Source organism: Anguilla rostrata, chromosome 9 (assembly GCF_018555375.3).
Source record: "Anguilla rostrata isolate EN2019 chromosome 9, ASM1855537v3, whole genome shotgun sequence".
NCBI lineage: Eukaryota > Metazoa > Chordata > Actinopteri > Anguilliformes > Anguillidae > Anguilla > Anguilla rostrata.
This window is the reverse complement of record NC_057941.1, coordinates 18,282,949-18,304,272: the sequence shown is the minus strand read 5'-3', so window position 1 is coordinate 18,304,272 and position 21,324 is coordinate 18,282,949. Positions and strand designations below refer to the sequence as shown.

The window sequence follows — 21,324 nt, the reverse complement described above, 5'->3', positions numbered from 1 at the left end:
ACATATTTTACTCATATTAGCTGGGCGGTTTGATATTGAAATAATCTGCTGCCAGAAATAAATCTGACAGGAATTTTATTCATCCAGCTTGCAACACACTTGGGTGTTATATGGTCACCGTAATGAAGTGCAAAAAAATACTTACTAAATACTGTTTGGTTACTGAAAAAGGTTATGTCAAGTTGGTTGAACTATTTCTTTTAAAGGAAATATGTTCAATAAACTTTTTAAATATAGTGTTTGGAAAAAAGGTTTGTAAATTGTAAAATTGTATTTATTATTTCTGAATTACATGAGACAAACATTTTCACTGCTAAAGGGCTGTTTGACTGTTTTACACTTCATTTTACATTTTCACAGATCAGGTCAATTTTACCTGTAACATAATGGATGTAACTATTTTTCAACATAGTTAAAAATATGTAGTCTACTTCCAAGGCCTGTTTCTAGAAAAACCATGACCTCACAGAAAGTGAAAGTAAGAATGTGTATCTTTTATTCTTGTGTAAACAATGGATGAGAACACAAACATGTCTACTTGTATTTTTAAAGATAAAGGAATATTTTCTCTATTGTGCCATTGATTAAATAACATTTTCCCCACAAGGCTGGCTCTGCATTCTATCATGGTTCAAAGATAATTACAAAAAAACCAAAATGTGCTCAAAAAGATTTTGTGCTTAAGAACACTTTTGTGTTAAGCTACTTAAGTTACAAGAACAGTGAACCACTTGGGAAGAGAGAATTGGAAGACTGCATTGACACGTGTCTTACCCTCAGGAATGCCGACTAGACTGAGATTGTTCCTACACTACATTTCTTCCAAATTAGCCAAATTGTGTTCAAGATTTACAATTCAAGTAGGCTGTTCTCCTAATTCTCCTTGAGCAAATGAGAGGCCCTTGGGCATTCGAATCCATCTTCAAATTGATAGTCATGGCCCTTCATTCCTGCAATTATTATTTTGCATTTCAAGGTATGTGTTGTTGTCTTTGTGCACTCTGCAACGTTTGCAATTGTTAATTATAATTAATAATTATAATTAATATTCCCATGGATCCCCTGATGCTCCAGACTACGTATTACTGAACAAGATGAGGAATGGAAAGGAACTGATCAGGAATGCTTCCCTCCTGTGTGACTGTTCTGGTTCTCAGTGGAACTCATTCAATCAATATTGTCAGGTGCTTGCATAACAGCTACTGGCACAGTGACTTCAGACTTGGGTTCAGTTTTGCTTCGTAATGTAATTATATAATCCTGTCCCTAAACTGTGGGCAGTCAGTTAAAAACAAAGACTGGGATTTGTGCTTTTGCCTGTAATCTCTTTTACGCTTTTTTACATTTTAATTGGCAACATATTCATGATGTTCCAGTTTTCCCCAATTTTTAAATACCTTAGTGCTTTAGGCTTAACGCTGTCTGATTTGTATGTTAATGTTTCAATAATGAACAATTGAAACATTTTGATCATGTATTTTTAGCATGCTCATCTGTAAGCAAACTAAGATTTACATCACTCTGTACTAGCACTGGAAGGCTAATGATACAAATTGTGGGGGTCTTTCCAGACACCCACCACTCGGGTGTGTAGATAGTGCAGGCAGGGTATATTTCTGTAGAGCAAGGTCATTCCACAAGGTCATTCAGTAGGTCATTCCACTTTTAGTAACAGCACATAGTATGTATATCATAATATTAATGTACCTATTGTCCATTTCAAAGTTCTGCATGAAAATATGTTTTTGCAGGTTCATAATTATAATAGAATGCCCCATCTATGTGATGTAGTGTCTGTGGGTGTACTGACAAAATGTATATTTATGATGTATATTTTTACATGTATGACTATGGTTGCATCATACAATAAAGTATGCATTGCATTGATTGAAGGTGTAGCTTTGTGTTTATTTGTATTTGTATTCCTGATTAATTGAGACTTTTGTGTTTATGTATGCTGTACACTAATGTCTTACTGGCATTTGTTTTCAATCATATCAACCATATACATCCAACTGGACTTTCATTCTAAAGCTTGTCAAAATATCAAAATAAGTGTGTTATTTTTACTGAATGTGGGAAGATTTTTTTAAGGCATCAGCAAAGAGAGTCAAAATTGTACATTTACTCAGTCTGGATGTGAAAATGGTTAGTAAGGATTGTTGACACAAGTAAATGACCACATCATTGACTCTTGCTAGCCAAAATGTATGAAATTCCATCTGTATATTCCTTCAGTTCTAAGGCCGTACTCAGGTAGTGTGGGAAAATATTTAGCTCTCACATAACTGATGGAATTGAATGGCCATGCTGGTGACAGACATCTTTTTCAAAATGAGTTTCCAATAGTATTTCTTAAACTAATTTTCGTAAATTATGTGACTGATAAATGAAGATAGGTATTTATTTTCTTCAGCTATGAAATTCAGTTGAACTTGCAACCATGGTAATATTACAGATGTCCTCTTCTCCAAGGTATTTTGAAAGTAAGGATGTTAGCCAGCATATCATTATGCAGAGCTGAGCAGCTGTACCACCCTGTAATTTCCTTGTGCTGGCCTGGTTAGAACATGAATAGACGACTTTAGAGAACAACCCAGCTGCACTCAGTGCGAGTACATTTACTTCTGGAGGCACTGCGCTATTGATGGAACTAGCATTTGCATTCGATTTGCATTAAAGAAGGGGTGGTCCCCAGCTGGCTGTATGTTAGCACATCATCCCACCTACAGAGGTTCGGTGTCTGTTTATAAGAAATAGTTTTTTCTGTCCTTACCTTTTAGAAAAAGGTTTTACAACAAGGACAGTGTCTTTTCAGCACACCAAATAGGCCTCCAGGGCATCTCTGCACTTAGTGAACTGGCCAATATGTTATCCAAAATAAATGTTACTTGTATTTGCTTTGTCATTTTGGATTGGTTACTTGTAAGAAGTGTCTTTGGAATGTTAACTAGCCAACATAAAATGAACGTTGAAACTGTACAAATTACAGAAGTCTTTTTAAAAAAAAATATATTACTTGTTCATTGGCAGATAATCTTATCCACTGTCTCGCATAGCCAAAATAGTGAGAACATGACTACACATTGCCAATTTTGTTAAACATTGTGCCTTTTTCCCCCTTCCATGGAAATCTGTCTGAGGTTTTCTAGATTTTTCTCTCATCTTTGCAGAGGTGCTTGTGAGTTCAGTAGAGGTGCATAGCCTCTGCTATTGATACCTGGGGGAATCCCTGTGTCTAATCAGAGAATGGAGAATAAGCAGCGTCTGCCTCTCACTGAAAATAAATGTTAGAAAATGAAATTTAAGACTGGGTGTTTTGTTGCCCCCCAAGGCTTGACATGACAATAGGGCAGGAATGAGTGCTCTGAAAAACTTTACTTCTTTAATAATCTACTTTAAAACTACAAAAAAAGACAAAATAACAATGCAAGGATTTTACTAAGAAGACATTGTATTACCACGTTTTTAACAATTTTCCACAAATAACAGAAATTCGAGTAAACTTATAAGCAAAGCAAATATATTTTTACAGCACAATCTGGTCAAATTCAGGGAAATTTTTTTCTGATGGGAGAATCTTTCCAAAACAAAAGAAACAGAAAATTCATTTTTAGCAGAGCTACGGCAAAACCAAACCATGCTTTTCTTTTCTTTTAAAAAAAAAAAAAAAGCATGGTTTGTCGGGAGACGTGGTCAAAATCTCATTTTATATGGCTGCATTTCCATTCATCATGTATTAGTGGCTCACCTGCCCAGTACATGCAGAACTGAATTGCATCCAAATTCCAATTATGACAGATAAAAATCCGGTTGTGAATGCTGTGGTGCTTACTGTACACGAGAGCAATTTCTTTTGTGAAAGGCAGAAGCCCATCCTCTTCTATCCTCAATTCTGACCGCGAAGTACAAGCCCCCTTTCGTCCGACTCTACCCACTGACCAGACAGGGTGTGATATCACCACAATCGAGCGTATTCTAGATCTTTATTTGACGTATTTCTCCATGAACTTCTTGTGAAACTCGGACCGCAGCGTATCGTTGACAAAGCGCTTCTCTTTCCTCGAGTCGTCTACGCCCTTCGCACAGTTCTTGAACACCACGTCATCGTCCCACCTGAGAGAGACACCGCATTACTTTCAGGCTAACGGTTCTGCTAGCACTAATCTGATTTTGGGTGCACCATGCACTCATAAAGCAAATTTCACTTAGAATTATTGAGGATCATTCCATATGATCTGGTTTTTCTTCAGAGGATCCCACTAAATAAATCACCTTGAGATCAGTTTTTAAATGGTTCCCTGCAACACACCCTGTGTGTATATTCAGTGCACTTACACATGCCTAGAACGTAAACCATGGGATGCACAAAGATGAAAGATCACCATGCTTATCCTCCCTGGACTACATAACACAGGAGAAAAACCCTGTACCATAGCCCAGAGAGGTCGCAGTATTACGTGTGTAAGGTATGCAGGTGTGCGTACTGCATTACCTCCTCTTGACGCTGAAGGCCGTCTGGGTCTGCACAACCACCTGCTGCTGCTGCTGCCCGGCCAGGTTGAGGAGCGGGTTCCCGCTCAGAATGTTCTCCATGCGAATGCGCTCCTCCTCCGCCTTCTGCTCCCTCTCCTGCGCAACACAGCACCCATCCCACGTGAGCCCCTAGCTTGGGAACGCGTGTTAACTGTTCACCCCATGTTCAGATTTGGATCATGGTTAAAAAGCCACAGTGACTCTGCCAGGAGAGGCGTTATCATTCACAACACAGTAGGCGCTTCCTAGGCCTGGCGGTTGGTTTATCTGCTCGGGATCAGGGCCCTGTTTTTTCGTAGTCGCCCCCCATCGGGGGCCGGTACGCTGCCGCTCACCTTGCGCTCATGTTCTTCAGCCCGCTCTTTCTTAATCTTTTCAAGTTCCGCCAGCAGGGCGGCGGTGTCATCATCATCGCTGTCCTCGTCAGAGTCGTCCTCGTCGTCGTCCTGTCACATAAAGCAACAGGTCAGCGAAAAGAGATAAGACTTACATCACCCCTGTTTGTGAGCCTATATTTCTTAGATTGGACCTTTAGCTGATCCTTATTTAGGCCTAGGTAATATTTTTTTTTTATCTTAAAAATTTCCTCTAAAGCAACTGGAATTTTTTTAATGAAAAAATATCTGTATGTCTATTTTGTTCACCCCCTCCACCTCCCCTCCCCTCCCACAGTAAAGGTTTCCTTATGCTGTGACAGACTGCCTAAACTGCAATGCAATGAGGCCACCTACGTCAGTGAGGGGATCATCTGCATCCAGGTTAGCGGCAGGAATCTGGTCCAGGCGGGGCCTTTTTGAGGAAGAAGAGGATGAAGATGATGTGGTGTGTTCTGGGGACAGAAGACAATTCAAGACAGAGAACCCTAAATTGAGCAGCAAAATTAACAATTGAACACATTCATTACCACCAATTTCATGTAATTAAAAATGGGGCGAGACTCAAAATATGCCTAATAACTCCAAATCTGCCAACATGTGTTAACACTTTTGTTGAATCCTCACCTCACCCCACAAAAATGGAATTCCAGCATTCAAGGGTACAAATGACATTCTGCACAAGAATTTTCTCCACACACCATTTTAAATGCATGGAACAACTGTGATCAAGTGCAAACTCAATATAGATAACTGACACTAGAGACAAATAAAAAGTTCCATTCCTCTTCAGTGTGTGAGAGAGAAATCAGTTATGACCCATAAGGACACAGCTTCAGTAAAAGTGCTTCAGAAAATAGGCAGTGAGGAAACTCACCCCTGGGCCCCCTCTCCCTGGTCTTCTCCCTAACTGCAACACGCTCCCTCTCCTCCAGCTCACGACGAAAGTCACGGGCACGCACCTCCTCAGGGGCATCCTGGGTGGGTTGTCTGAGGATCAATGATTAAAATTGACTTAATACACAACAGTAGGATGCACAGGTACACAGGTAGAGTTTTTTGCATTTATTAAGCATTTTTTAACGGCTGATTAGTCATTCATTTCAAAGCCCAACAGCCGGGAACATACCAGACAACATGAATCTAAGGGGGTGGTTTGACAAAGTATCTTCTAAGAGTCTAATACTAATAGACATATTCGCACAACAGATAAATTCCGACTGGTTTTGTCATCACCTGTATTTAATCTTAGTGTGGCCCGGTAGATCTCGGCTGGAGTATTGTTTAGAGAGGGCGCTGAGGTCCCCTTCTCCCTTTCCCCTCCCGCCCCTCGCGGGCTCGAACGTTGGTCTCGCCGCTGTGGTCATCCTTCCACAAACTGAAATAAATTAGTTACAACATGTATTACAAGCGATTGACAACGGCGCAAACCTTCCACTCGCAGCACTGAATATGAAGCAGGATGTTGTTGAAACTTCATCATCCAAGGGCAAGATAATGTTACTTTGGTTACGGAGATTTGATAACATTTGAAATGTACTGCCATTTCCGGCGAAAATCCAGGAAATCTACCTAAAACGAAATGAACACTACAAGCTGGCTATCACACTACCTGCTAGCTAGCTATGTTTGTTGCTAGCGTTATTATTCGTTTGATTACCCCTTCGCAACAGAATATTGTTCGCTAGTAAAAAAAAAAAATGAATTCGAGAACCACAAGACACAACGTTCACATGCTTGATTAAGTTTCATCGATATATTTTGTAAATATGACGGAAATTTGCGCATAATTTCAGAGAGCTTTACATTACCTTCTTATGCGGCCGTGATGAACTAAAACATCCCAACAACCCTTGCGAGAAGTTGCGACGATACAGTGCCAAGGGAAAGCTACTTTGGACAAAAGAGTAAAATGGTGCTTTTGAAAACGCGGATTGTCTTCTTCTTCCTCTTTGGGTTTGGTTCAAATCGCATCCAAGTTTATACACCGCCATCTACTGTGCTGGAGTGTAAAGCCGGTCACTGTCTAACTACATTCAATTATTTTCCCTAAACCTGTTCCTCCAAGAAAACTAAGAAGAGCCTTACCCATCTCCTCTTTCCCCTTTCCTTCCCTAATATCCCACATCTACTCTATCCCTGCTCAGTTTCGCTGACCCTCCCAATATCTCCCTGTCCATATTAATGTGGATTGTCAGTCTGCTATACAGATTTGATTAAGAAAATACTAATGTAATATTTATTGAATACAATCCTATGAAACTATTTGATTTTGTATTATTGTTGTGCCTCACCATTTCTTTGGACAAACCAGATGGCGATTCCTTTGTGATTCCTGGAATTGTGGGTTTTATTAGTTAAAATATTACCTTGATATTGTGCACCTATGGAACATTGTAGGCACAATTCCTCTGTTCCAGTACATAAACAGTCATAAACCTGAATGCTGATTTCATTGTCCTGCATCCAAAGAATGGAGTTTCTAAAGCTGTCAAATATGATTTGGCTGTGTCTTTCAGCTCTTCTGGTTTTACTCATCTATTAAATTGTTGTGATGATGTTTATTTTTTCTGATAAGAACAGGAAACACAAGCACCTCAAGAAAGTAAATTTATTTATGCTGTTGTATTTGTCGAGAACAAAATGTGTTACAAAATAAGCAAGGAAAAATATTTTTGGAGCAGATTTACAACAACAACAAAAAATTAATAGTGACTTCACCTCCACTTGTGAAATACAAGATATGCTCCTTCCCTGGATGGATGCTGAAATCTTTCAGGGAAAAAAAGTAAAGTTATGAAAATGTTATACCTGTTTAAATGAATCTTTAACAATATTCATATCCCTACAGCTTAAAAGGGGAATAGAATGGCATATTACCATATGAACTCATCAATATATATTAAGGTTTTCTTGGACAGTACGTTGAATGATTCAAACTTTGGCAACTTTAAACTTTTGCATTCACTTTATGTGTCATAGACAGACAAGAGAACTGGTTGCACCAAAAAGAACTGTCAGTAAAATGTTAGTAAGATGTGATATGTAGATTGATTTCATGTTTTCCTATGCCAGTGTTAAGTATTGAGTCAACAATCACATATAAGACATGACTGTCATTTGCAAGTCAATGGAAAAATTAATATGCACCCTTCTGTTGCAAAAACAAGCACTGTAATAAATCATACCACCTAATTAGATGACATTGCAGGGGATCACAGCTTCACAACAACTGGTTAAGAATTCAACCAGCCACGATGGTAATACTGAAAATGCTTTAAAATGCTTTGAAATGTGAAAAGGCAAAAAGCACTGTTCATAGTATGCTATCATTACAACAACATGCTATAAATGGTTTAAATGATATACATCGGAGACAAGAAAGTACAGAAACCAACAAATTTGGTTTCTTTCACATAGATTTCTTTCACATTTTTTTAGTCGTCAGTGGTACATGCATTGATTCATATGAGGCATAATATCCATCAAGTGAAACCAATGTTGAGGAAAACAGGTATCCCTCTCTGTCAAACTGAATCCCATCTCAAATGGGACCTTTACATATGTGCAAAATGTAAAAAATATATATTTTTTGAGATTTTAATCTCAGCTTAGTTTTTTCCTTTAATGCAGTCTTCCTAGCTCTAAAACATAAGACAAAAATAAGGAATAATGTATATTGCACATTCAAACAGACAGTACCTTATACAGAAAGAAAAGAGCATCCTGTGTTTCCACAAAAAGAACAAAACTGTACAGTCTCACCAATCTCACTCTGTACTTTGTTCAGTATTCCTTGGTTAAATTCTATTCTGTCTAGTTCTACTTTGTTGACAATTGTTTGGTTCAGTCTTATTCCTACTCTGATCAAAAACACTTGCTTCAGTCTCTCATTTCAGTTCTAGATTATTCACTATTATGTACTTGGTTCTGTCTTCCATCCAGTCCAACTATACTTTGTCTTATCCGGCTCTGGCTTTTACAATAGATCTTAAAGCAGTGTGTCTGCACTTTGCCACTTTTCTGTGCCAATGTTTCAGCTGTATCTTTCAGGAATGAGGCCTTTCACCCCAAAGCAGCCAAAGTGTAAGTCAGGTGATCAAACAAAGGAAAAGGCAACTTGGTGACACTTGATAAATGAGACAATTCTGCTTTTGGTAAAACAGCAGAGAAAACAGCCAGTGAACAGTACATTACTAATTGTGTGAGAATCCCCCCTCCCCCCTTCCATTTAAGTATTTAAAACAATATTTATTTTCATTCCAAGGCATACTGCAAAATCCCTATTTCCTGGCTAGCCAGATGTTGAGTTGGAAACACAAGGTACATGACTGATACATCTCATGTTATGAAAAAGATTAGCGAGCAATGTATTTACTGCTCTAATTGAATCCTGACCACAGTTTTATATCATTCTGCATAAGCCATTTGATCTTATGGTGGAAATATGTACTACAGTAATTATGCTCTTTAAAAGCATACTCAGCTCTAATAGGTTCAGCATGACAAGTCAACTGTCAGCGCATCAACAAACTGCACTACTGCCAGTTTTGTCTAAATGGTAAAAAAAAGAATCTTATCAGAATACAGTACATAAAAATAAGAGAAGAAGGAAGAAACTTTTTGTCATTACCCCAGATACGTCTCCTCCACAACTGTGTTGTTTTTGTTTCAACTTTCTTTTAGAATAGTGCTGAGTGCTGTGGTCCACTCTGGAGTAAATAGAAAGGGGAACTAAAATATAGATATTTTGGGAATGAAGTTAACCCTATCCACTTTAAACCCATCATTTATTCCAGCTAGGCCCACAGCAGGGATAGGTATGTGGAGGTTTAGTGTGGGCCAGCAGGCGAAGTGCGTCCCCTCAGGTCATGTGATGAGTGATGGCTCGCAGGGCATACAGAAGCTCCGCCTGCATCCGGGCCTCCATGAGCAGCAGGTTCACATGGACCTGGCAACCCAGAGGAAAAAGGGTTCAACGATTGTGAGACGGAGATACTAGATTGTATACTTTTAGCACACCCTTAACCAGAGCATATGAAGAATAGATTAACACAAAGCATCTGCATCAAGGCTCGTTCTTTTAAATGTCCTGATAGATGGTCAAACTGGCCAGCCACAGAGGATAGTGCTGTAACAAGGTCAGAGCTCTAAAACCCAGCGAGGAACAAACTGTTAAACATCAAGCTCTATGGACTGAAGAACTCACATGGGTTAAAACATGAAGCAGTCATTTAATCCTGAAATAAGGACCGGGATTACGAAAAGGCATGCAAACACAGGTGTTCAATGCACACGCACACACGCACACGCGCACACACATACACACTCACACACACACCATGCCTTCACCTTTTCGGAATGACGGAACTGGCGCCAGTAGCTGTGGTACATGTGACAGGTGGTCCTCTCTGGGTAGCAGGTCACAGTCTTGATGTAGACCTTCAGACTGCGTTCCAACAGTTGGTTCACCTCCCCATAGTTGTAGTCATCATACCTGGATCAGGAAGGTGGTGGCATGACATTTACTCAACCAGTTTCCCCCCAATGGCATGGAAACAGCACGCATGAATGAGGAGAATCATGGGAAGTCTACAACACCCATGGGCTCAAAGAAGACACAGAAAACTCTGGGGACCAAATCTATACCAATTACACACTCAGAGCATGGACAATGCAGAGGTGAACAAGAATGGTGTCATGGGAGGGTACCAGACTGTACAATCATTTATCCATTTAGACTCTCTCATCTGGAGTGCCTAACAGATATAAGCATTTAATAAGGCTAAAGCAATAGTGTACAGTATACACAGAAGATACGTATACACAACAAGTGGATTGTGAGACTGGATAAACGTGTGATGTCACAAACAAATGGCGGTCCTGGGTTAGAATGCTATGTCATAAGGAGCAAGAGGGTAATAATGAATACTGCAATGTCAAGGACAGCAGAGATGCTGGATGAATGGATGCAGAAAGATGAGACATTTTCTTACCTGATGCCGTACATGCAGTGCACGTAGTTGAAGATGGCACGGCGGAGCATGGTGGTGTCCACGTCCTCGTGGGTTGCCATGTTGTAGTACGTCAGGTTGCACACTGTGCGGAACTTCTCGTCCAGCAGGAGCCCAATGTCAGAGTACAGCCGGTTTACCAGAGAGAAACCGTGGTCTTCCCAGGAGTAATCCTGCAAGAGAAAAAGAGTGAGTGTGTGTGTGTGTGTGTGTGTGTGTGTGTGTGAGAGAAAAGCTGTGGTCAGGGTAGCAATATAGAGCAGTCTTCAGACCAGCAGTGTGAAGCAGTGGTCTGACCAGCAGCGTGGAGCAGTGGTTAGAGCAGCAGAGTGGAGCCGTGGTCAAAGCAGCAGCGTGGAGCAGTGGTCAGTGCAGCAGTGTGGAGCAGTGGTTAGAGCAGCAGTAGAGCAGTGCTCAGGGCAGCAGTGAAGAGCAGTGGTTAGAGCAGCAGTAGGGCAGTGGTCAGAGCAGTAGTGTGGAGCGTAAAACAGTAGTCGGAGTAGCAGTGTGGAGCATGCAGCAGTGGTCAAATTAGTAGTATGGAGCAGTGGTCAGAGCAGCAGTGTGGGGCAGTGGTTAGAGCAGCAGTGCGGAGCAGTGGTCAGGGCAGCATTGTGGAGCACTGATTCCTCTGATTCAGTTACAAAACTGCCTCACCTGAGCTCGGAAAGTGGGCAGGTCGTCTTCCGCACGTCTGGCAAAGTCCTGATACCGGAAGGTGGAATCCTCCACAAACTGGGAGACTTTTGATTTTGGCACCACCTCTTCCTTGAAAACTGAAGGTACCCATGGAGAATGAAAAATTAATTTAAATATTTCTTTGCAAACTATATGAATTACTAGTACCTAATTCCCAGTTTTAGTACCTTCTATCTGCTGGTGAACAAAACATGATCTTTGGGTTCTAAGGACATTTAAAATAGACGTTCCATTAAACCTGTCTTCTGCAGAGTTGGGCAAAAATTAGGTCAAGCCTGCAGTACCTCCTGAGCCCACTAGAAGGCTCTCTTTCTTCTCCCTCTCAAAGCGAGTGGCCATCTCCTCCTGGGAGGCCTCCTCCTCCTCCTGCTCTTCTTGGAGTCTCTTCATTCTTTCCATTAAGGCCTCCAGTTCACTGACTGAGTCCGTCATCTGAAACACGTTGCCAACAGCAACCGTTAGGTCCATATAGCTATATTATCCCCCACTATATACTTCCCTGTATACTGCCCCACTGAATCATTAACACTGTCCCTATGTTATCAGCAATCAGTACAATCATTTATACTGCATTATACTCTCAAAACTGTGCCACCTGCACTTTGACTTCATCGAATGAGGTAAGAAATGATTACGCCAGAGTTGCAGGGCATCCAACTTTATAGTACGCAAAATCCCCACAGGGGCTGTCGTAAGTCCCTGCGTCAAACGACAAAGGTCTTTGGCATGGGAACCAGTAACACCCGTCAGCTACACTGGGGGTGACGTGACAGCAACAGTGATATGGAAGTTCATCTGTGAGAATGCCAGGTAGTTCCAAGACCCCAGTCGCCAGTTTTTGCTCCCTTCCCCAGTCCCCATATGACTATCTCACCTCAAGGCTGCCACGAAAGATGCCCTCTGGCTCCAGGCTGCAGTTATCAGCGAGGTCACAGGAGCAATTGCACATAGACTGGAAGCTCCGCTCATCTATGTCCTCCTCCCCATCCGGGTTGATGCCGCTGCTGAACACAAAGCTGGCCAAGGCATGGAAGTGGGCCAGCAGGACCACAGCATGGACCAGCTCTGCCAGGGACCAGCTGTTCTCCCCAGTTTTAACCAGACTCTGACAGTGGGAGAGACACGAACAAGGAGATGTAAGTGTGCATGTAAGTGTGCACACGTGTATTTATGCTAAATTGTTGCACTACATTGTTGATGTGTGTGCGTAAGCTTTTATGTGCGTGTGTTTATGTGATTGTTTGTGGGTGTGCGTGTGTGTGTATGTGTAAGCTTGTGTGTGTACGCAAATGCGTCAGCTTGTGCGTCTTTGTGTGAGTGTGTTTGTGTGTGTGTGTGTGTGTAAGATAGTGTGCGTGTGTAAGCCTGTGTATCTGAGTGTACGTGTGTGTGTGTGTGTGTGTGTGTAGGTGTTTGTGTGTGCGTGTGTGTGTATGCCTGCGTAAGCTTATGTGTGTGTGTGTGTGTGTGTGTGTATGAGTGTGTGTGTGTATGCATGTCTAAGTTTGTGTGTGTGTGTTACCTGTATGTGGTCCTTGGTGATAAGCCATGGTCTGTGTGCTAGGATCTTGTTGATGTCGTTGAGCTTCCTCATCCTCTCAGGGGCGTACTGCAGGCCCCTCAGCCACTCCACCGGCCCGCCTATCTGGTAGAACTCCTGCACGTGCATCTTCACCAGGAAGGAGCACTGGTGCCGGGCCGCCGCCTGGTGTGGGAAGAGGAGCAGTCAGGACCACAGCAGGACCATGTATGCGGGGAGAACTGCCACACTGTGCCACAAACCTCAGGCCTTTCACCAGGAGTGGGCAACCCTGGTCCTGAGGAGCCGCAGGGACTGCTGGTTTTTGTTTTCAACTTAAATACAATCTCTTTAGACCCAAGAATCCAGGTGAGGCGAGTTAACTGTGTAATCGACAGCTTTCCCAGATCAACAGAATACACTGACAACAAAAACCAGAATACCCTGCAGCTCTCTAGGGCCTGGGTTGGCCACATCTGTCGTATACTTTACATTACTAAATTACGTGGTAGAGATTCACATAATGTTTACATTCACCTATACTGTACACACTGCTTATACATTGTATGCACATTTGATCAATTCTTGTGCAGTGTTATGTCAGATTATCTCCTCTCTCATATGTGCACTTGTTCAGAGTTGCTTTCATTGTAAAATTCTCATTTTGCTGTTAAAATGCACTTTAAAACGCTGATGCACTTCTGGGAAAAAAGACACTTGAATAAAGCCTTTCTTAAAAAAAAAAGCAGACCATATCTATATCCCAAAACAAAACCTCACTCTTTGCCTTCTCCTTTCCCAAATCCAACCCAGTTTTACACAACTGCAATTTGTTGCCTGTTCTTCCCTTCACGTTAACCCGGTTGATGAAAGCCAAATATTGTCAAATAAGCAATGTCTCAGAACCTCACCTGGCTACTGCTGTATCCCTTATACTAAATGCGCTTAAACCATGGAGCACACAGCAGATTTCCGCTGGCATTCGAAAGGGGGTGTCAGACTGATCGGAAAGGTTAAAATAAACACCGCGTTGCTGCTAGTGCACAAGCCAAAACAAAAGGGACTCACCATGATAGCGATGTACTGGCGGCAGTGCAAGGGCAGGGGCCCATCCATCCACAGAAGGTAGAACTGGCTCTGCAGGAAGGACTGCAGGTATTGGGGGTGCAGGCCCATCACCTGGGTCAGGTGGTCCAATCCCCCGCTCGGGGAGTAGGCCTCCGCTAACAGCAGCTCAGTGCAGGCATCGATGGGGAGGGCCTCCAAGATCTGTTGCAGAGGGGCAATTATGGGAGAAGGGGGTCATGGTTTGCTAACTGTACCCTAGCAGCAAGGAAAAGGGAATCTCAGAGGGACGATAATGGCCATGGAAAAAACACAGGGAGGACCTAGGGAGGAATACCTCAATGTGAAACTGAAAAGTCTTAAACGCATATTTCTGCACAGTCACAGTTCCTCTGGATAAAAAACATCTACTAACTGCGTGAAAGCAAACGCAAATGTTCAGACGCATGCGATCTTTGCCCTCGTTTAAAGGAGGCTTGAACTTTTATAGCCGAGCCGAGTCAGCAAGTCGCTCGGCGAGAGAGCGTCGCCACTTCCCACTGACCTCATCCTCTGGAATGAAGGCGCTGGGACCGCTGGAGGAACACCGCGCTCTCAGTCCCTTTTCCTGTTTCAGACAAGGGACAGGAGGCAATCTGTCAAAACACGGCCTGAAAGTCGCGTACGACACAACACAGCCTACTCCGCACTCAGGAGGGACACGGGAGGGGAGACCATTGTCTACACGTAGCAGATACAAAGGGTTTGCGTTTCACAAAGTGATCTTCGGCTCTGGGGGCAAGAGGAGGCTGGAGGTCCCGTTCCAGTCCCTGACCTGGGTGCTCTGTGCACACAACGTATCCGAGCCGTGACATCACTGAGTAGCACTGGGTCACACTCCCAATTTCCCATGCAAGACAATGTCCACGTTTAATTATTATTCACGTTGAATACTAGAAAAATATTAATATATCTCAAAGTGATAAACAAATATATTCAAGTAAAACCTTTATTGCATGGCTCTTGTTTTTTTTTTATTTTATTTATTTATTTATTGTTGGTTATAAAAAAAGAAAAAAAAGAGTAATCAATTTGTCTTGAAATCTATTTTCTTTGCCTCTCTTGTTATTTTTCTCCACTGTTCTCTAGACAACATTGACAGCCAGACCTGCCCTTTTTTCTCCCCTCTATCAACACCCCACCCATTTCCTGTCCAGCCTGTGACATTTTAGCTTGCGGTAGATTGCTATGAGTTAAGGACCTTATAATTATAATTCAAATTTCTCTATAAGAAAGGAACTAACATCTTTATGAAACAGGACATGTTTGAAAATGTGAAGCAGGGCCAGGTAATAACATGACAGAGGGAAAAAGCGTGAGGGTGATGTCAAGCACCATGCTGGGTGCAGGACAGGGGTTTGTGGGAGCCCCGGTCACGCTCAAAAGGACAAGAGCAGCAAAAAAGTAAGGAGAGTAAATGAGTGGGATGGTGCCTGTTTTAGCAAAGCATCGCTGAGATGCTTTCTTTCCTGGCACACATCTGTGGGAGAGCAGACATTGCGACATGCACTGTGCAGCTCAGAAAAGCCTCCAGCTTGGTGTCAGCGACTACAGCCAGTTACACAACCCTGTTATCATGTGCTTATTTATAGAGCGCCCTTTGTGCTGAAAAATACCCCCCTCCACTTCTTCATTAGCTATTCACTAATTCATTTGTTGATTCCCTCAGTTGTCCATTAACTCTTCAGTCAATTATGTCAGTGGTTGATTAAACAATCCTTCAAGCCCTCCATGTAGATGATTGATCTGTTCATCAGGTGGACAGCTATTGATTACTCATTATTTGACCTGTGAGGCAACAAAGAGATAACAAGCAGCGATCAAAACAGCCACTGACTACCGTTTAAAATGGAACTACTGTTAGTTACACTTAGAACCAGCGGCTTTGAATTCAGCTAAGCCGGGTCAGGAAGTACCACGGCTGTGAGACCCAAGACAGGGAGTGTTGTGTGAGATGGCTGTGGTCGGGGTGGAGCTGCTGCAGGATAGAAAGGCCATGAGGAGGGAACCGGCTGTGTAATTACTGTTTGTGCTCCCACCCTTTTCTGCAAAAATTACCTCTGTTTCTACTTTCAGCCAAGCAGCCAAATATTCCCTGTGACTCTGCATCTCCTCTTGGCGAAGGAGAATGGAAAGTACCTCACCACACGGCTGTGCCTTTCGATGCCCTAGTGGGTCACCTTTAATGGGTCACCACACATGCCCATAAAGACGTAATGAGCCACTGCTCTGTTACGTGCACTTCTGCAAAGAGCACCACTGCTGACGTATGTGCTCTGCTACAATGCACAGACCATGCAGTACTACAGGAGTTATCAGTTAACTCCTAAAACTGCACTAAAACCAAACTAGCATGTAAGCGTTGCACATAAACGATCTCTAATTAGCCTTAAGCAATGTAATGCCTTTAACTGTAATGTATTCATAGTGTATCACCACTGTTAAATACACTGGATACAAATGCAAAAGTAAAGAAAATTAGTCTGAATCCACGCTGAAGGGGAAAGCTTCTTTTCAGCATTTCACTCAGCTGGCTGTGCTCCCATACCAACTAGAGGGGAGAACTGTGCTGCTGAGAACAGGTGGATGAAGACTGCGGGTGTCTTATCGACAACACAGCAATTAGCTACAAAAACAAATTAGCTATGTCTATGAATTAACTTGGAAACTCGTATAACTTCACCAGGCAGGATTTCCAGACCAAGACACCATCACCACAGCCATTCTTGAGCATAGTTCTCAAAAGTTTGAGAGACAAAACATTTTCAAAATTTTCAAAACAAAATTGCTGGGGCTAGAACGAGGGCATAGTACAACAAGTAGACTGTAGGACTTGCATGCTACATTGAATTGTACTCATTTGCCAGTTGCTTTTATGTTGAGTGACTTACACTAGAAGAAAAAGAAACGCATCTACCTGATTCGTATGAAAAAAATGGTCAGACTCGGCTAGTACCATTCCTAGATCAGCGAGTAAAGATCCAACACTAGTGAAAATCAACAATTCTAATCAAGAGTTGGCTGCTTTTCTTTTTAATTTGATCTTTTTGGTAAGTTTTGGACTGGAGAAAAGGGAAGGGGAAGTGAGAAAAAAATGAAAACATATGATTCTCATAGAATCTGAGCATGATTGACAGCATGGATAAAGAAGTGAGTGTACCACAAGCACCCACAGATGAACCTGCAAATGCCAAACATTTCTCATTATCTCCTAACACATAAAAGCAAATTCTTAATTATTTTATGTATTTTATTTTATATATTCAAAACACATCACAAGAATGATAACTTAATAATTATTTAAACTAAACTGTGTTCAAACCACTTGTTTGTTTGACCTAATTAGTACATTAAAACTTTATGTATTCTGAATGAGTACCAATATATTTTACTTTCAGTTTAATAACTTGACCTAGACATTTGCTGGTTTCACAGTCTCAGATGAACATTGAAAGCTGTCGCTGCTCTGACCGTTACTTTTGTTACTTCCTTTTGTTGTTCAATGGAAGCAGACCACAAAATAGACACTGCAGTAAAACATTCTCTTAACCTTGTCCACTTTGACTGTGTCTGTATGAAGGTATTGTGAACTGCAAGGCCTTACGTAACACTGAAATACACTCTTTTCTCCTGTCCAACATCAGGCAAATCAATGGGTTTTATGTTTTCTCAAATTCAAACAGATCGCTGTTTGACTGTGATAATGGAACATACTGAGGCATTGACTGAGACCATGTTTGGGGTGTGCCTATATTCTGACTTCTATTTCCAATGTGTATCTGTGAAAAACTGAACTGCCAGAAGCAACACACATTTTCAGTGTGCAATTCCTAAAGTACAAATGCTCATGTGTTGGTCTGTCTATATTCCATTACTGACCCAAAGAACACAGATATGAAATTAAACTTTGTGATGTCCCACTTCACACAGCTTGTGGAAATAAATGTGAAGTTTATCGCATTCTTCCAGATAGCCAAGCTGGGTGTCATGTCCCACAGTAAGCCTATTTATCTGTAGTGCCAATTGACCACTGTGATTCATACCTTAAGACTTCCCAAATGGTTGATATTACTTAACTGACTCTGACCTTCTAATGAGAGTAAGGGTTAATGAATAAGCTATCAGTGAATCAATGAATGAAATTCAATTATTGAATTGTTTCAACCAATCAGGGGTTTTTCTGTCTAAAACAAAACACAATGATTGGTGGGTCAAAGTGAGGGGGTCAAAACTGCAAATTTAAATAAAATATATTTTTAAATTGTCAGTGTTATATAAACTGACATATATGAATTGAATATATATAGCTGCACATTTGCTTTCATCATGGGCCAATTAGCAAAATATTCACCCCATGATAAAATCAGATGGCAAAGGCCCTTCTGTCAATTGCTTCAAGCTTTTAATACTCAAGGCAAATAAAACACACAAAAACAGTTTCTAAGGAGGGCAGTAGTTACGTTGTCCGAGCCCGTGTTTCCACAGTCCATATCATTAATCTTCAGTTTATCATGTAGCATGGATAAATGCTTCTGGTAATTTCAACATTAATGCGCTCTACTTGCCCGAGACGGGCGTAGATGAATAGGGCATTAATACCAGGCGCAATACAGCTACATAATATGACATTATTAGAGAGGCTAAACGGGATTTCAACCGCTAGCACTGGTGCCTACAGGGTATTCGCATTAATTCTGACAATGGCACTTACTAAATTACACAATTCTACTGCCGAGTAGTTGAACGGATGCGTTCACAGAGCATACGCAAACTATTTAAACGGCTGTCATGCAGCCTGGTAAGTTAAGATATAACTTATCTTCCCTTATAAGCAACAGGACAATTGATTAGACTGTGACGCAACACCGCAGTCTCTGTAATTTTTTTTTTTTGTCTACTGCACAATTCAATTCACAATAATTAGAAAAAAAACATACAACAGGAAGCTAGTGGAATATAAATTTAAGTATAATACCTTTTTTGCGCTCACTTTCCGACAGGCGTTACAGATGCGGTACGGGCTGGAAGACTCGGAGTTGGTACTGCCATTCATTTTGATACGTGACGATTTTTTTTAAATGAAGATAGCTGAACAAAATTAAGATGAATTAAATTGCATTATTGGCTGTTAGTTGGGGTTGTGGCTGTTTGGTGGTGGGGAGATTGTGTAGTTGCTGAGAACGAAGGTAATTGCTGATAACCAGAGATGTTCTTCCTTCGCTCTCGCTCCCCACACAACAGCATTTTTTCGAGAGTGAGTTTCTAACTTCAGTTCGCTCGGTCATGGCACGCCCACTAGCCAACCGGCCGACGTTCAGGGCGGTGCTTACAGTGTTTTGTGGCCTTTCGCCGTAATCCCCGCCGTGTTCGTAAAAGTGAGTGCTCGTCTTGAGCGGTTCAGGTGGAGACGGCAGTTCGTGTCCCTTGTCCCACCAGGGGTAGAGTAAGCCCGGGTTTGTCTGATCGATACACTCCTCCCAACAACGTTCCAGGCTCCCATAGATTACCAGGTACCCATAACATCTTTCGATGATGCCTTGTAATTGTGTGGCCTGTAAAACGAAAATTTCTGCAGGGTAGCGCATTGGAGGAACGCACTTGATATACACCGGTTCTGGCACAGAGGTGCTCGTGGGACAGTGGTATTTGAAGAGGCAGAATTGGCGATTGCAAAAGGAAGAAAGGTTTACTTATTTATTTGAGAAAAAAACCTGCTGGTGGTATTTTTTGTTTAAAATAATAAAATGACAATTAACAGGTTATGTATATATAATATGATTAACTGAAAAATGAATAAAAGTCTAATTTGAACAGTTGAAGCTGTCAGTCCAAACCTCACAGTTCACAGGCACAATTCAAAAGCATCTCTGCTCTCAGAATGTTTCCCTCAGCAACAGCATGATGTCAGCAGAAATGTAGTGTGGGAACAAACACAGGGTTTGTTGTGTAGAGAAGTCAGTCTGATCTCTCAGCAATGGCTGATCAGCAAAACAACCTTCTCTGCACTTCTGCTGTCATGTTTATCTGTGCGCTGTGCCCTTTCCTGAGTTTAGTGAAGTGCAAGACATGGTATGTACTGTAAGTGGTCGACTGTAGTGAATGCTACTGAACAGCACTGCCAAAGTCAGCTACTGATCTCTTTCAGAGCCTTAATATAGAGCTTTAATACTTAAAGAAACATTAAGCAGCTTTAGATTGTGTTGGGAGTTGAACACAGAAAAAAAAAAACGTGCGACTGCCTGCTAAAACAGAAATTTGTTGATACTAGAAAACTGCTTTTTAACAGGGTTGCATGAAAGGACAGAGGTGACCATTGTTGGGGTGTGGTCTTGTTAGGCCATCTGTCTAGTGGTCTTGACAGAATTTGAGAATACTGGCTTTTAACATTTTTTTATCAGTTTGACTGCTTGTATGGGAAAGCAAGTTTAAAAACTCAGGAAAGATATGCTCACAGCAATTGTCAACTGTCACACATTTTGTTTGGACGCATTACATTTATTGGATTCAGTAGTAGCTGTAGCTTGGATGTCAGTTATGATACAAACATCTAGGACAAATTTCTAGAGTAGCCTACATTGTTTTAGAAATTTGCAATTTAACCTGGATGGTAAGTATTTGTGGTGTCACCTCATTAAGATGTGGTTAGTTATTGTACATATTTTTTATTATTTTTCTTCATAGATTTCTCCTCTAGAACAAGAGCTTGAACTCTGCAGATAAATACAAATGTGCTCTACCCAGGTTTAACAGATCCTGATCTTTACCTTCAATCCAGTGTGCAGTTGTGGTTTTGGTTTGGTATTTGTGTCTTATTGCTGTTGTGGCTATCTTCTGCACACAGTTCTTAAGCTCTTGCTCAAAACAGCTGCTTGCACTTGTTGAATGATAATTGTCCCAGCAGTTGTCGGCTGTCCTTTCTTGTGAATTCAAACACCTGTGAATATTCTGGTGAAAATGTCTGGCATACAGTAAATTGTTAGTGAACTAAACACATTTGAACCAATATCTTTACATTTAATTACTCAGGCTTGAATCTGTGTTCCAGTTTGCCAACATTTATATCAAAACCCAGGGTGTG

At 41.5% G+C, this 21,324-nt stretch overlaps 2 protein-coding genes across 2 annotated transcripts; both read right to left on the bottom strand.

Annotated features, from left to right (window-relative positions):
* Positions 1-3,359: 3,359 nt before the first annotated feature.
* Positions 3,360-6,871, bottom strand: cwc15 (CWC15 spliceosome associated protein homolog). Its single transcript, XM_064350817.1, has 7 exons — positions 6,722-6,871; positions 6,147-6,288; positions 5,788-5,900; positions 5,268-5,365; positions 4,872-4,982; positions 4,496-4,632; positions 3,360-4,116 (listed from the first exon to the last, which is right to left on the bottom strand). The coding sequence occupies exons 2-7, from the start codon at positions 6,275-6,277 to the stop codon at positions 3,987-3,989; spliced, it is 720 nt and encodes a 239-aa protein (XP_064206887.1). The 5' UTR covers positions 6,278-6,288; positions 6,722-6,871; the 3' UTR covers positions 3,360-3,986.
* A 636-nt stretch (positions 6,872-7,507) lies between these two features.
* Positions 7,508-19,504, bottom strand: LOC135263148 (sestrin-3-like). The gene is made up of 10 exons (XM_064350816.1): positions 19,222-19,504; positions 14,752-14,814; positions 14,211-14,411; positions 13,146-13,328; positions 12,498-12,728; positions 11,908-12,055; positions 11,582-11,700; positions 10,907-11,097; positions 10,263-10,407; positions 7,508-9,861 (listed from the first exon to the last, which is right to left on the bottom strand). The coding sequence occupies exons 1-10, from the start codon at positions 19,297-19,299 to the stop codon at positions 9,775-9,777; spliced, it is 1,446 nt and encodes a 481-aa protein (XP_064206886.1). The 5' UTR covers positions 19,300-19,504; the 3' UTR covers positions 7,508-9,774.
* Positions 19,505-21,324: the final 1,820 nt, after the last annotated feature.

Bases quoted from the DNA above. Each gene is read 5' to 3' on its own strand.
- cwc15 (XM_064350817.1), bottom strand. From the start codon at position 6,277: ATGACCACAGCGGCGAGACCAACGTTCGAGCCCGCGAGGGGCGGGAGG. The intron at 4,983-5,267 runs GTAGGTGGCCTC...TTTATGTGACAG, and splicing joins CAGATGATCCCCTCACTGAC to GACGACGACGAGGACGACTC. The intron at 4,633-4,871 runs GTGAGCGGCAGC...TGTGTTGCGCAG, and splicing joins CTGAAGAACATGAGCGCAAG to GAGAGGGAGCAGAAGGCGGA.
- LOC135263148 (XM_064350816.1), bottom strand. From the start codon at position 19,299: ATGAATGGCAGTACCAACTCCGAGTCTTCCAGCCCGTACCGCATCTGT. The intron at 12,056-12,497 runs GTGAGATAGTCA...AACGTGTTTCAG, and splicing joins TCTTTCGTGGCAGCCTTGAG to ATGACGGACTCAGTCAGTGA. The intron at 10,408-10,906 runs GTAAGAAAATGT...TTCCTGATCCAG, and splicing joins CACTGCATGTACGGCATCAG to GTATGATGACTACAACTATG.